This window comes from Pyxicephalus adspersus, chromosome 7, assembly GCF_032062135.1.
Source record: "Pyxicephalus adspersus chromosome 7, UCB_Pads_2.0, whole genome shotgun sequence".
Lineage (NCBI taxonomy): Eukaryota > Metazoa > Chordata > Amphibia > Anura > Pyxicephalidae > Pyxicephalus > Pyxicephalus adspersus.
Window position 1 is genome coordinate 32,910,422 of NC_092864.1, and position 15,640 is coordinate 32,926,061.

The window sequence follows — 15,640 nt, forward strand, 5'->3', positions numbered from 1 at the left end:
TTTCAGTGCTGATCTTATGAGTTCTCTGTGCATGCTGCTGAACCATACAGCTGATGTGCTGGGGATAGAGAGGTGCAAAATGTGCAGCTCAAAGAGGGTTTAGACTCATCTCAGCCAACATGGGACCACTATGATGGCTTCAGTTCTGCATAGGGGCCCATTGGTGGCTATTTCCACTACTGGATGGGGGCTGTAGGTGGCACAAGACTCTCTCTGCAGACTATTAATAAATGTGCAAAATATATTAAACACTGATTTATTTGTATTTCGGTGCTTTATAGAAAGCCAACACGCTTCATGAGTTTTAAAGAGTCCCCCTTCATCGAGGCTTAGTACTTCTGAATGAAGCGTGTTCTCGACAGACAAAATTTGAGTAATGATTGTGATCGCTCAATATGCCGGTTTAAGTGGACCTATCACTACATTTTTAACATTATATAAAAGTGTGGTAATCCCTTTCATACAATGAAAATGTGTAATTGTTTTAACAATTTTTGAAAAAATTCCTTTGCTGATTATGTTTGCAATAAAATCTTGTAGAACCTCTCTGCATGACAGGTACTCTTCAAGCTGAATGTCAAAGAACACGTGTCATCCGTCACTGCTTCTACTTTGGTGGGCGTGACCACTACTAAAGTTGCTGCGTATTCCTTGACGGAGGGCGTGGCATAATCTCCTCTCTGGTAAACCCGGGGCGTATTACCATAGAAGTGGGTGTGTGATTGACTCCGCCTCCGAGGCGTGTCCTGAGCCCATCGACTCCACCCCGTAGATAAGGCGACTGGCTACGCAGTTCGCGGCTCACTTCTCACAGAGATCCGTCGCACAGGCTCCGGTGAGAACTTCCCCCAATCACTGCCAATCCAACACCGATACCGAACAGAACCGACATCATGGTGAGTACCCCATCTATAGGCACCAGCTCTGCCAAACACGGGCCTTCCTTTACATATTAGCCTTGTAGAACTACAAATCCCAGCAGAGAGCAGAATTTCCCCTATGTAATAAATATTGTATTTTATTCTCAGATTGTGACATTGGGCTCTGCACACAGCTGGGACTTTATCCTTCCCATGGAGATCACAGTCCCTGGAAATTTCTGCTTCTGGGAGTGTCCTGGTGTAGAACCCGTCACCCATGCCAAAAAATTCTCAGCCCCTATGATCTGTAATTTTATCTTACACACGGGCAACTTCTTACCAGCGTCCACCGCCGTGTGATTGCGAAACCCACCGCCTTTACCGCCAAGTCCTATAAATATACGGCATTCGTATGACGGCCAGCTAAAAGGGCCACCAATGAAAAGACAAAATATAATCTTTCTATGAGTTTTAGGAACCCCAGATGATTTTATATAATGGATAACTTAGTTTTATTATTGTCTAAAAAGTGTTTGGGCTTTGATTTGTTACTTACGTAACGTGGTGACAACGCTGCAGTGATAGCACTGAAAAACAAGCACCGTTGTCACCTTTTTACAAAAGGTTTTAAACCTACAGGTGGGATGGAAGTTCTTTTACTGGGAGGATCCGGGTCAATAATAATTGGTGCAATGTTATTATAGGCATGCTGCATTTATAGTTCTGCATGATCTTTTTTTACGCTTGGAGAGAATCGGGAAGGATTAGAACTTTTATTGCTGTCTGAGAGAATGTACCCCCTCTGATTGTCTTGGTGACCCCATGGGAGGAAGTGATGAGAAATTTCCACTTGAATAGTAATGGAGGGGAATCCTTTCTAAGGAGACAATAGTTGGAATGTTAGATTGTCAGGGCTCATTCATTCTTGTACATTGCAGTAACATGCGCATTTCCTGAACGCATAATAATATGCATGCTCTGTGTGCATTATGTTGCAGTGCTATTCATAAATAATGGCACCCCAGGTCACTGACCAGTAGGGGGCAGTACACTGTGGTGCAGCATAATGCTCAGTTGGGTGTGCCGTGTTACCATTGTGGTGCATTGGCAGCCGATTTACAGAAGGTGTGAACCAGCCCACTTCCCATTAAGTCTCTAGGACAGGAAGTGAGGGGAAATTTTCCAATTAGAAACATAGATTACACTTCCTCTCCTAGGGTGACACTTCCACTTCTAGGTTGGCACTTCTTGTCCTAGGGGGACACTTCCTGTCCTAGGGTGGCACTTCCTGTCGTAAGGTGGCACTTCCTGTCATAGGGGGACACTTTCTGTTCTAGGGGGACACTTGGCACTTCTTGTCCTAGGGGGACACTTCCACTTTCAGGTTGGCACTTCTTGTCCTAGAGTGGCACTTCCTGTCCTAGGGAGACACTTCCTGTCGTAGGGTGGCACTTCTTTTCCAAAGGTGGCACTTCCTGTCTTAGGGGGACACTTCTTGTTCTAGGGTGGCAATACTGTTCCTTTAAATATCTAAATACAAGGCAGTGAGTGGGCAAAAAGTGTGTTACAGGATGAATCACCAGGATCCCCAGCCTGAAAGGCTGAAGTAGTTAGTGGAATATATAATGCATCATATAATTGGGTTTATTACAGATTTGAGAGAACTTGTCACAACTGGGTTTACCCCAGAATCATTTGATTTCGAATAATCAGAAATGCAGATTTACCTGTCATGTTTCCTGTATTTGTTTGAGGATGACAGTTCTGGGTATTAAATATAATTACTGTCCATTATGGTATCATAAAGGGGTGAGGCAGACAGGTTCACTTTATTACATACGTGACTTCATTGTGTATTACAACACCGCCATGCTCCCTCCCATGTGACCCATTGCGTGTGTCTGTGCAAATAGTCAAACAGAGAAGTCCTGCAGGAAGTGAGTGTGGTCTGTGATCACCTGTCACTGGGGAGCTTTGTGTCCCCCCCAACAGATCCCAGGGGCCCAGCTGTCCGTCCCGGGTCCTTGCCAAACTAGGTAATTATTGCAGTGTACACATGGCAGGCGCAGGGAGATTCCTCACTCAGACTGTTTATGCTGAGCCTGTCATATGGACAAATCCCAGCACCTGCCTGACACAGATCCTATACACGGACACATGGAGGGTGTATGGAGTATGTGCAGTGTGAATAGCCCCTATAGCACTAGTATTAGGAAAAGCATAGGCTGACCTTTCCTCATGAAACTGAAACAGACCTGGCTGTTTGACCCAAAGCGTTCCGTACATTCAGAACAGTGACATTTTTATAGCAACCCCCCCCCCCCCCCCCAGTTATACAAATAACTGGGGGCCACTTCTGCATCCTCTGTCATGCATATCGCAATTCCAATCTGATCTTATGGAAAATGTGATTAAATGGAGATTGCAATGCACATGTGCTGGCCCATGAGATTCTTGTAAGAAGCTCTGCTGCACCTGATCCGGTGACAACTGCAACATATTCCTAGTGCTTTTTGTCAGTGTTCACCAGGAAGAATAAGGAGGGTGAATCTTCCCAGGGATTAGAATAAAAATCCATCTACACCTTATCCAAATCTAAAAGATACAATACAATCATCCATCAATATCATATCATATGTACAAGCAACAACTAAAGGCTTCATACACATGGGCTAGTAAAGACAACCAATAGCAATTACCAGCATGGCCGCCAAGTACCATCAGAAGCCGTTTTTGGAGTTGACCGGCCCAATGCAAAACAGAGTATAGGAATGCACACTAGCATGGGGGAACCCTTGAAATATCTTACAGGTCTTCAGGGAACCCCTCCTATAATTACTATATCCACATCTCACAGTACATTAGTGTGGTGGTCAGTAGGAAGAATGTCCCTTACATTGCTGGCCATTGGGAACAATGTCACCTTTACAGATAGCCAAAAAAGATCATTGGTGTCACTTAAACTGTATTTATATATATAAATGTTCATGGTGTGGCGTTGAGATCAGCAGCACACCATATGGATACTGCCCAGTATCCGGCGCCATGTGTACAAAGGCTTTCAGTGCTCTATATAAATATCCCCCGCCTGCACACTTCAGCCGCCTCCTGTTTGCACATGAAGGTGATTAGAGGCAGTGAACCTTAGCACAATCTCCTGCATCCAGGCCGTTCTGGTATTTCAGCAATGTCAGAGGCTGTGCGCTTGTATTGGAGGCCATGCAGATGGCACATGGCAGCCTCCAGCTTTTATGAAAAGGTCAAAGCTGCTGCAAAGTTTCATTGGTGTCTCAGATCTGCTCACCAAACAGGACTAGCTGGATGGATTGCATGAAGCTCATAAATCAGGAATACTGCATGAAAAGATAAATAATTACATCCTGTGACACAGGGACATGCTAATAGCATGATAATAGACACACATAAAGGACATGTGATCACAGAAGCCTTACTTAATAAACAAGGCCATATTGCTATATTATATCTAAATCCAAGATGCAACATATTGTAGCACCTTAGATATGGTGACTGCTTTAGTTTTCCAACTTTCAGCCTTTTTCCCCTTTCACTTGATGATTCTGACAATAGAACACTTCCTGCTTTAGGGTGACAACACTTACTCACTGTGTCTGCAATGTTGTCACTCCAAACCTACAGAAACCTCTGCTGTGCTTCTTCATAGCAGAAAGGGGCTATAGTCCTTAGGGGTATCTGGGAATTATATCAGTGTGCAGAATATGCAGAAAGTTTATAGCTGACAAGATTTCTGGCAGGACCAAGAAGTATTTTTTGCACTTATGGAATAGATACAACAAAATGGTTTCAATGGTATATTGAAGTTCATTGTTGGGATTAGGGTTGGGTTATGGGTTGAGTTGGCCTCCAGCAATGACCTCGTACTCCCCTCATACAGCTGCCACCATGTTCTCCACTCTTGCTTCCCCATTTGTGGTCCTTGTTCGGCCATTGGGCTGCCAATGATGATGCAGCTGCATGCATTACACCATTCCGCCACTCCCGGCTTTGACATCTTATGGTTGGTTAAGCAGAGAAGGGGTGGTGGGGGGGGTTAGGAAATATGAGCACATATGGGGAACACAAATGCACAGCATTCCACCTTCCTGCACCCATGCCATTTCATTGATTGGGGCTTAGGAAAGGTGGGATACCCAGGCAAGTGCCTAGTTTGCCCTCCCAAAAAACTGGCCCAGTGGTTAGGGGTCGAGTAAAGTTTGGGCGGAACCAGGGAGAGGGCAGTTGTTTAAACCAATCATAATCCAGTAAGTTAACCAATCACAATTACATGATTGGCCAGCAAAAAACTCCTACTAAGCAAAGGGGGTCACTGGATGGGAGGGGCTTAGTACCAGGTGAGAAGGGCTTAGGCTGAAAGTCAAGCCCACGCCTTATTATAAAACAAAGAAGACTTAATTCTTTGGTCAAAAGAAACATTTTTAAGCCCCACATTCAATTTAACCAAATGACTGGTTCACTTTAGATACCAAAATATCTTGTCTAGCAACCCCAAATACCGGTATGACATTTGTTTGTTTTTCCAGCTGTACCACTGACAAAGTTCATTCCATTGCCTTACCTTGGTCAATCATTGTCAGTAATATTCATATCTGGGACAACAATGAATGTGCTGCTGCAAGGTAATGAGACATGCGGTGTTGCCAGTGCGGGGGATGTGCATCATTTACAATAGAGTGTATTGACTTCTCATGGCTTGCTGCTCTGTAGGTGTATTTGGAGGTTTTTATACTATGACACCACAGGATGAGTCTGAAGCAGCGACTGGTTATAAATAGTCATCGGGATCATCGGTCGCCTCCTTTCCAGCCGTGTCACATGTCAGGCTTCACACCGCGTCCTGCACTATGCAAGCTTCTAATTACAACCCATGAGACAGTGACCAGAGATACCCTCACAGGTGGTACAGATTGTGATGTCAGGGTGACTGCGGTGGCCCCCGGTTTGGCTGTGTTGGCCCCCCTGGTATGGTCAGTGGTGCCGCGTGCTATTGGCACCATATACTATAGTTGGTGTATAAAGCAGCAGGGAGATGGAGCTGCTCATGGTCAAAGTCACATGACCACATCTATCCTTCTATCACATTACAGAGCGGGAACCAACACAGACTCCACCCCATGGCCTGCATTTTATGGATGGGCTATAAAACACCAGCATGCATATTTCTGCCGCATTCTAAATTGGCCACTGGGTATAAAATTTTATTGATTGCAGTGACATATTAACTATTTTTGTGGAGTTCTAATGGGCACAATGTTATATATCGCAGCATTCAGGAGAACCTTCATCACTACCAAATATTTGGCTAATGCAATTTTTCATGTTTATGTTCATTTTTTGCCCTTAATTGCATTAAAGCTTTGCTGAGACCCCACGGGTACTTCACAGCCACTTTCTGTCTACGTGCAGCTCCAGAGATGGCTGCATGGCATTTCTCTGGTTTTCCAAGGGTGACAACACTGGGCTGTGCTAGTTTCATGTTTGTCGGGTTGGCAGTGCCAAAGCACAACTGGTAGGTAGTGACAGAGAATTGTGAGGGTCTTCAATGCAAGGATCACCAGACGCAGATTTGAAAAGCCTGAAAAGGCCTTTTGATGAAAGGACATAACTGTTAAATCTGCCCTCCAGCCCTCCATTCAGTCTTGCACAGTTGGACCAGCTCATCTTCTGTTAAAAATGCTTATGCACAAATGTGCATTAGAAACTGCAGCAAGTTAGAGTGCGCCTCTTGTCCAGGCATCAGCATCTAGCCCCTCCCTCCCAACCTAACTGTTCCTGGACCCGCCCCTTTCATTCACTGGATTTCAGTTCTTTCAATCATTAAGTTTCAGCAACACATGTGCTGCAATGATTGTATACCTTTCGGGATAAAAATTAGTGGGTGAGCTGGCTCTTTAAATGATAGCTTGTTAACCTTTTCTATCCAGCCAGCTGGCAGCTCCTGCTTGAATTGATATTTTACACCCAGCATTTGGGATGGATTTGTATATCATGCATTGGAGAGGTAAGCAGCAGCCGTTCATGGCGAGCCCCGTCCCCACATTCGGCACAGGGATTATAATTAGTAATCCAGGCACTGTGTACAGAGGCTATTAAAAGTTCCAAGTCCACCTCGTGTTTGCAGCAACTGTAACTTAATTCAGTCGCTTACAAAATCTCTGAGCGATCTGCGCTGTCATCTCTGTACCCGATGACAGATCAACGGCGCCAAAAAAAATATCTGTTCCTGCCCCAGCATCGAAAAACCAGAAATGCGTCTTTTGATCCGAATGGAAACAGTCAGAAAATTGGAGGGCAAGTTTTAGAGGGTGTTAGTCAGGTGACCCATACTCTGAAATCCAAATAAAAACTTTGCATTCAATGCACGGTTGTGTTGTTGCAACTCTTAATTTTGTACAATAAGCTGCTTTTCGATGTTATTTCCTAAACGGCCCCGGATTTGCACACCCGAGTTCCTATCACCACCCTTTGCCTGGTGCGTCACAACTTCCTGATGCCATCACTTACAAGACAGGCCCTGTAGTCCAGAAGGATGGCGATGGTCCAATCACAATCCATTCCAGCAGACTGTGGAGGAGAGTGCCGGCCCCCAAAGAGCAAGAAATAAGATCCATTTTCGTACACCCGCACCCCCAGCCAAGTGGGCATTTATTCCATTCAGTGTGTGGGGGACCTCACTGCATGCTGGTTTACAAACAGAACCATATTGGGCTTAAAAGAGTAATAATCTATTGTCATGGTGCACCTGCTGTCTATTTATTTAATTGTATCTCTGTGCCAAGATGGAAGCTCTGTTAGGGCTGAAGTTAGGGACTTCACTCTATAAAGTTCATCTTAATCTTATTGTACGTGTCGTGAAACCCATGCCTTTTTCTTTTATACTGCCATCGACAGAGGCATGGTGATCTATATAGTCTTATAGTATATATTCTCTATATACATGAGTATCATTAGATTTACCATGTCACATCCTACCTAGGTATTGACCACTTACTGTACAGGTGTACCATTTACCATCTTGGGCCTACCTAAGTAACGACTGCTCACTGTTAGATTTACTATAAGATGGCCTACCAAAGTGATGACCTCCCACTATGCATGGGTATCAATAAATTTACCATGTGAAGTCCTACTTGAGTGATGACCAACCTCTGTGTATAGGTGCCAATAGATGTACCATGTGAAGGCCTGCCTAAACCATGACTGCCTACTGTGCATGATTACTAATGGATTTGCCATGTCCTACCTAGAAAAGGACCACACACTGTGCATGGGTTCCATTAGATCTAATATGTGAGGTCCAACTTATCTGATGATAAACCACTATGTGAGGTCCTACCTAAGTAATGACCGCTTACCTTGTATGGGTACTATTAGATTTACCATGTGAAGCCCTACCCAAGCAAAGACCACACACTGTGTATGGCTATCATTAGGTATACCATGTGAGGTCCTACTTAAGTGATGAACAACCACTATATATAGGTGCCAATATGTATAATGTACATGTGAGGGCCTACCTAAACCATGACTGCTCACTGTGCATGGGTTCTATTAGATCTACCATGTGAAATTCTACTTAATTGATAACCACCCACCAAGTAGGGGTACCATTCGATTTACTATGTGAAGTCCTACCTAAGTAAGTCTCTTCATGCATGGTCAACTTTAGGACACTATCACCGGTTTCAGTTTGCACAAAGAAGTACCATCAGTAAATAGACATTGTGGGAAGACGCCGCCTCAATGGGCTTCGTAGACTACCGGAATGTTTTGTTTCTTCAGAAGTCTTTAGGGTGAGGCAGCAAAAGGCGGGTTCAATCATCTGAGCTGCCCTAAGGAAAGGGCGTACTCTCCTGTCCATGCAAGTTTTACAGGTTTGAGCTAAAGATGAACGTGAGTCAATATTGTGAGATAATATCCAAGAACAACACCTGCAGACATCTGCTGCCTCAGAATTTTCAAAAGCTCAAATTTCAACATGTAGTAGGATGTATATACCCATGGAGATGTACAGTGTGCGTGTAACATGAACAGTTCGTGACACGTGGTCTGTTCTGCTTCTGATCACACATGTACACTTGGTTCCATCCAATGTTTAGGGAATTGGGGTGTAATCATATAAAGAAATAAGCAAGGAGGGGTTTTGTGGCATATCAGTTGATATTTTCTTCAGGTTGAAACAATAACAAATGCAAAGAACGCAGTTATAGTTATATTGTGGAAGGTACAAGCAGTTATAAACTTAAATGGAGTGTTGGTTATTTTATTCTCATTTAGGTGATCACATAGAGAATTGTTGTCTCCACCCCAACACATTTCAATGATTGGCTTCCTCAGGGGACTCTTTAAAACTTTTAAATTTGGTAAATGATCACTTGATCATGATGGTTGAAGAAATGCTGATGAAAGGTGTAAGAAATATTTAACTGCATAGGAAGGTATACCAGGGGGTTATTAGCCTTTAGGGTGCTTCTATAATGACCCCCAGGAGTAATGGTAGGAGAAGTAGTTTCCAGATTATTTCTGCAAGTGCAGATTGACCAGAAAACCTGGTAGCTGCTGACCACTTATAGAAAAAAGGAACAGTAAATAATACAATGCTCTAAATAACAAAAAGGCACAAAAGAACATATATACATACATTATATTTGACCCTTTTCAGTGAATCTTGCCCATATTTGCAGGGATCATACAAGAGTCATGTAGATTTTAGAAAATGACCTACATGGCCCACTCTACTTAGTAGTGAATTCCTCATGAACTTAGAGGTCAAAATAACCCAAAGGGCTCATATATACAATAGGGAAGCGGATTGTAAAAAAATGTTTATGTATATTAAATACAATATAATTCTCTTCTTTTACAGAGGGAATGTATATCAGTCCACGTTGGCCAGGCCGGAGTCCAGATGGGCAATGCCTGCTGGGAGTTGTACTGCCTGGAACATGGCATCCAGCCTGACGGACAGATGCCCAGTGACAAAACCATTGGAGGAGGAGACGATTCCTTCACAACTTTCTTCAGCGAGACCGGGGCTGGTAAACACGTTCCCCGTGCTGTCTTTGTGGACCTGGAGCCCACTGTGATTGGTGAGTATGGTGACCGTGGCATTGTGATTTATACACAAGCATTCTGCTTCTTCTATCAGCCAGGTAACACATTCCAGATACCTAAGCCCCCACTTTCACATGCTGTCCCTGTACAAGATTGTATCTTGTCCAAAATCCATTCATCTTAGGACATTTAGACAATAAAGGAGCCCAGAGCCCACCTTTTATAAATTCCATTTACAGTGAGGAAGCATTGGAACTTCTAGACTGCTGTTGGTGTTGTCCCTTTTGGGTGTCTCTTTTTGCTGTCCCATTGATATTCTGGTACACCCGTAGCATGTCAAAAGGAGAGGATGTAGGGTAATTTTCTTCATTCACTCATCCAGTCATTCTCACTTGACGTTTAGCTCTTGTGAAAATGAAACCGAATTGGCTTTCTTAATAAAGGTCAAAACAGAACGTGCACCAGGCCTGCCAGGAAATGGGGGCTGTAAATGATCTCCAAACTCCAGCCCGCCCTTCCTTGTCCTGCATAGTCAGCCTGTTGTCAGAAAGTTGTTACCAGTGACAGGTTTAGTTCTTTTTAAACTTCATTATCAGAAATGTCATACAGACAGGGCGAAAAAAAATTAGTGCATTTACATTTAAAGTACCACACTATGATATTTCATATAGGTTTAGATATAGGTCTAGATATAGGTTTAATCCATGGCCAGAACGTTGACACAGCCAACACATTTCAGAGGCTATAGTTATACCTCATTCTTAATATATTGTAGAACAATATTTAAGAATTCAATATTATTAATAATATACCGTATTTCTTAAGCAGCAACATTACACAGCGCTGTACATTGATTAGGGATTGACAGATACAAAGAATGACATAGGAGGAGGAGACGACCCTGCCCAGAGGAGCTTACAATCTAATATTAAATATATCATTCAGTGCCGCTTGAAGCAGCTGTTGTTGGTTGTTAATAATTAGTGAATAAACATACATTGTTTCAATTGTATAAGCCCTGATGAATAGGGCAAATCTCTGTAAACAACCTGTCACAGGGATAAACTGGGACCTGAATATTAAAGCATGGCACTTCAGTTTTAAAATCACTCATCCCTATCAGAACCAGTGGTGATTGTGGAAATAAATTGCTGTGTAGAACCTGCAAAACAAATTTTCAACTTGGCATTCATAGAATTCATACTGCTGTATAATTCAAATATGAAATAAATGTAGAAAACTTAGGGTTTCAGTATCGTCAACCCACAAGGGCACAAACTCAATTGTGTACATGAAGCAATACAATGTGTAAACTAAAAAAAACAAAACAACTTCACCTACTGAATCAACAGAAATTTACTTTTGTATTCTGAATTTTCAGTTTGTAACACTCTGCACCCACCTGTGAGTATGACCTTTTTCTTTTCTGTGAATTTTAGATGAGGTGCGAACTGGAACATACAGACAACTCTTCCATCCAGAACAGCTTATCAGTGGTAAAGAGGACGCTGCCAATAATTATGCCCGAGGTCATTACACCATCGGCAAGGAGATAATTGACCCAGTCCTGGACAGAATCCGCAAGCTGGTAAGTTACTTAATTATTACTAAAAAAATGTTATGACACCAGCTGGGAACCAAGTTGTGGCATCATCATGAAAGTTTGTATGGTAACCTATGGTAGAAAGAAAACGTTCTAATGGCTGTTTTGTTTTTATTTTCAGGCAGATCAGTGCACAGGTTTGCAAGGATTCCTGGTGTTCCACAGCTTTGGTGGTGGCACTGGCTCTGGTTTCACCTCCCTCTTGATGGAACGTCTGTCTGTTGACTATGGCAAGAAGTCCAAGCTGGAATTCTCCATCTACCCAGCTCCTCAGATTTCCACAGCTGTGGTTGAGCCCTACAAGCCCATCCTCACCACCCATACTACCCTGGAGCACTCAGACTGTGCTTTCATGGTGGACAATGAGGCCATTTATGACATCTGCCGCAGAAACCTGGACATTGAGCGCCCATCCTACACCAACCTGAACCGTTTGATCAGCCAGATTGTGTCCTCCATTACAGCCTCCCTGAGGTTTGATGGAGCTCTGAATGTGGACTTGACAGAGTTCCAGACCAACTTGGTGCCCTACCCTCGTATCCACTTCCCCCTGGCCACCTATGCCCCTGTTATCTCTGCAGAGAAAGCTTACCATGAGCAGCTTTCTGTGTCTGAGATCACCAATGCTTGCTTTGAGCCAGCTAACCAGATGGTGAAATGTGACCCCAGGCATGGTAAATACATGGCTTGCTGCCTGCTGTACCGTGGTGATGTGGTGCCCAAGGATGTCAATGCTGCCATCGCTGCCATCAAGACCAAGCGCACCATCCAGTTTGTAGACTGGTGCCCAACTGGGTTCAAGGTTGGTATCAATTACCAACCACCCACAGCAGTTCCTGGTGGAGATCTGGCCAAGGTGCAGCGTGCCGTGTGCATGTTGAGCAACACCACAGCCATTGCTGAAGCCTGGGCTCGTCTGGATCACAAGTTTGATCTGATGTACGCCAAGCGTGCCTTCGTGCACTGGTATGTGGGCGAGGGTATGGAGGAAGGAGAGTTCTCTGAGGCTCGGGAGGACATGGCTGCCCTGGAGAAAGATTATGAAGAGGTTGGGATAGACTCTTATGAAGATGAGGATGAAGGAGAAGAATAAAGTGTCTTTTTATTGTTGATATTTTAAGATGCAATTCCCCTGTCCGTGACGTTGGGCCTTTGCAACAATAAAGATCCAAATTAAAATTTTATGCTATGGTTATTATTTCACTTTTATCATCTTTGGTTTTGGAGCACATTGTATATTTAGTCCTTTCATACACCAAAATAATGTTTGAGAATCTTTAGTGTTAGACTACATGTAATATAAAGTAGAATGAAGCGAGGTAAGAGGTTTAAGGCCATTAGTCTTTTTTTGGGGGCTTTGCTTTGATAGACCCTCTATGTAAGGTGCAAGAGATTTACACAGTTGTATTACAGTTGCACAGTTGGCTGGAAATATCCACTTGAATGGGTTATGGTGGCAGATTTGACAGGAATGATCAGCCATTACCATTTTTAATGCAGCCATTCCATATTCTCAGGAGGTTATGTACACTTATGGTCATAAGTATATCGACCCCTCTACTGTTAATACTACAGCATTCAAATACATTTTAGACAATGGTGCCCTTCCAACTTTGTTGGAAAATTTGAAAAAATTTGTGCCCCTGTGCACAAAACCAGCTTCATAAAGGAATTTGATGAGCTTGGCATGAAGGACCCTATTGCAGTAACTGCTACAAAAAAAGTAAGTGGCAATATACTGTCAGAATCAAAAGGCCATAAAACTGAAAGAAAACAAAAGCCAATGTCGTTTTTCATTATTAGAGTCCCACTTAAAGACAGGTTATGTACACTGATGTGCTGCTTTGCATCTGCCGCACCTACATTGCAACCCATTTAAATGGGAGCAGTTCTGCAGTGCCTACATCAATAGCAATTGAGCAAAAAGTAGCTTCCTCTATAACAATGAGAAGCTGGGTAATGGTGATGTACAGAGTAATGAAAGCAATTTCTCACAGCAAGAACATGGTAAACAATATACATAATGCTGGGACATGACTTAGAAGAGGGGGGAGGTTTGGGGTAATGTGAAATGTCTAAACATAACCTTAACACAAATGCCAGACAACAATTGCACATTCAGGTGATTTCTTTTTTTCCTTCCCTTTAAATGCTAGAAAATCACGCCTATACATGGCTTGTTGCCTCTTGGGTCTGAAACTGGACTGACTTACTTCTAAGTTTGTACACTCGGCTGCTATTTTAATTTTATTGCATTTAGGCATCATTTATATTTGTTGTTGGCACAAATGTCTGGAAATTGTTATTGTGAATTTCTAGGTCTCTAACTGGCAGTTATCCCCATGCACTGCCTACATCTCTTTTCTGTTCTCCATTGATTAATGCAGATAACTGTTCTCCATTGTGATAAATGCAGATAACTACTTAGACATGCCTTTATCCATGCTTTCCACGTGCAGAACTCAGTATGTTGTGGTTTTTGAACCTTGCATAACCACACCACACTCCCAACTGCTCTTATGATAAATGGGTCATTGATATGAATAGGTTTTTCACACATTAGTAGTTAAGGAGACATAAATGCAGGGCGGTTAACCTAATTGTGAACAAAACCTTATTGTCTCTTTTACTCCTATTTATTGCACTATCCTGTTCGGATTGGCTCCCATAGAGCAAATCTACCAGACTTGACCATCGGCTGCGACCACATTTTTCAGGGGATTTATGATGGGCCATTTGCATAAACACCAGTTCTTCCAGCACTACTTCACTTATGCAATCACTACAGCCCTGCACACTGCTTTGCTATATATGTGTGTGTGTGTGTGTGTGTATATATATATATATATATATATATATATATATATACTGCATGCTGCTAATAATATTCAAGCATGCTATTCTCTTTAATGTGAAACTTGCTGGAAGAAAAAAAATCTCCGGATTACTTATATACATTGCAATACTGATTTTCGCAAACTTGATTGCTGATCCCTTTCCTATTCTATGGATAATAAAGTGAACTCCATTCGAAACTTTAAGATAATAAACCCCAACCCCAATAAGTAACAGGTTTGCTTTAATTAACCCCAGCAAAGGAACAAGGAAATGTCTTTCCTTCTGTTTCTGTGCCTGTGCCTGTTCTATGGGCCTGGGGCCATATTGGAAGGAAAGCTAAACCCATAGGCTGTTTCTAGAGCTTTTTAGCATGGGAGAACCCTTGAAATAATATTCAGGTCTTAAAGAACCCCTGCAATAATTCACAGCTCACAGTATGTTAATATGGTGATCAGTAGGAAGAATGCCTCTTGCAATGTTGGGCATTGGGAAGAATGTCACCCTTACAATTAGCCAAAAAGACAATCGGTGTCATTTAAAACTGACCTGAGAGGCATAAACTATTCAAGGAATCCCTAGCAACCTCTGGAGAAACCATAGGATTCCACAGAACCTTGGTTGAGAAACACTGCTTTAAACTATAAAGCTGGCTTATGTTCCTGTCACATGGGTTATATCAGGTTTTAAAGAAGACCTTCCATTTTAGCAGAAGGGCTGCTTTGACCAAGCTGAGGTTTTGATTGATAACATTACATCAACAATAGAACCGTGAGCCAATTAGATAGTATTGGCCTATTTAAAAGCATACCTTTAGAGAATCCCCTCTACTTGGAGCTGAGAAATACAATTTACATATTCTTAAACACAGAACAGCTGCTTCTTTCTGGTGCTGGGAAATGAAATTTATGCACACGGGAGGGGGAGTGAGCTATTTGTAGACTCAAGCTGTTGAAAAACTATTTTTGCTTTTAGCAGAGTACTACAGTGGGGGGAAAAACTGTGACAACGCTGGTCATGTTAGGAAAGACAGGACTGGGACTGCCAATCCTATGCTAGTATTTGCCTTCACATACAGAACACAAAGCCTATTTGCTGTTACAGATGTAAAATGTGAGTTATTACTTACATGTTGCTTTCAAACTAACAACTACCACGTGTCCAGGTTTTCTTTGTATGGAGGAAAGTACTTACTGATAGCAGATAAGACAATTAAGAAGCAAAAGTAAATGGATAAGACCACCCCAGGGCT

General features: G+C 42.7%; 1 protein-coding gene across 1 annotated transcript; it reads left to right on the forward strand.

Annotated features, from left to right (window-relative positions):
• Positions 1–741: 741 nt before the first annotated feature.
• Positions 742–12,735, forward strand: LOC140335444 (tubulin alpha chain). The gene is made up of 4 exons (XM_072418044.1): positions 742–896; positions 9,763–9,985; positions 11,390–11,538; positions 11,675–12,735. The coding sequence occupies exons 1-4, from the start codon at positions 894–896 to the stop codon at positions 12,644–12,646; spliced, it is 1,347 nt and encodes a 448-aa protein (XP_072274145.1). The 5' UTR covers positions 742–893; the 3' UTR covers positions 12,647–12,735.
• The last annotated feature ends 2,905 nt before the right edge of the window (positions 12,736–15,640 follow it).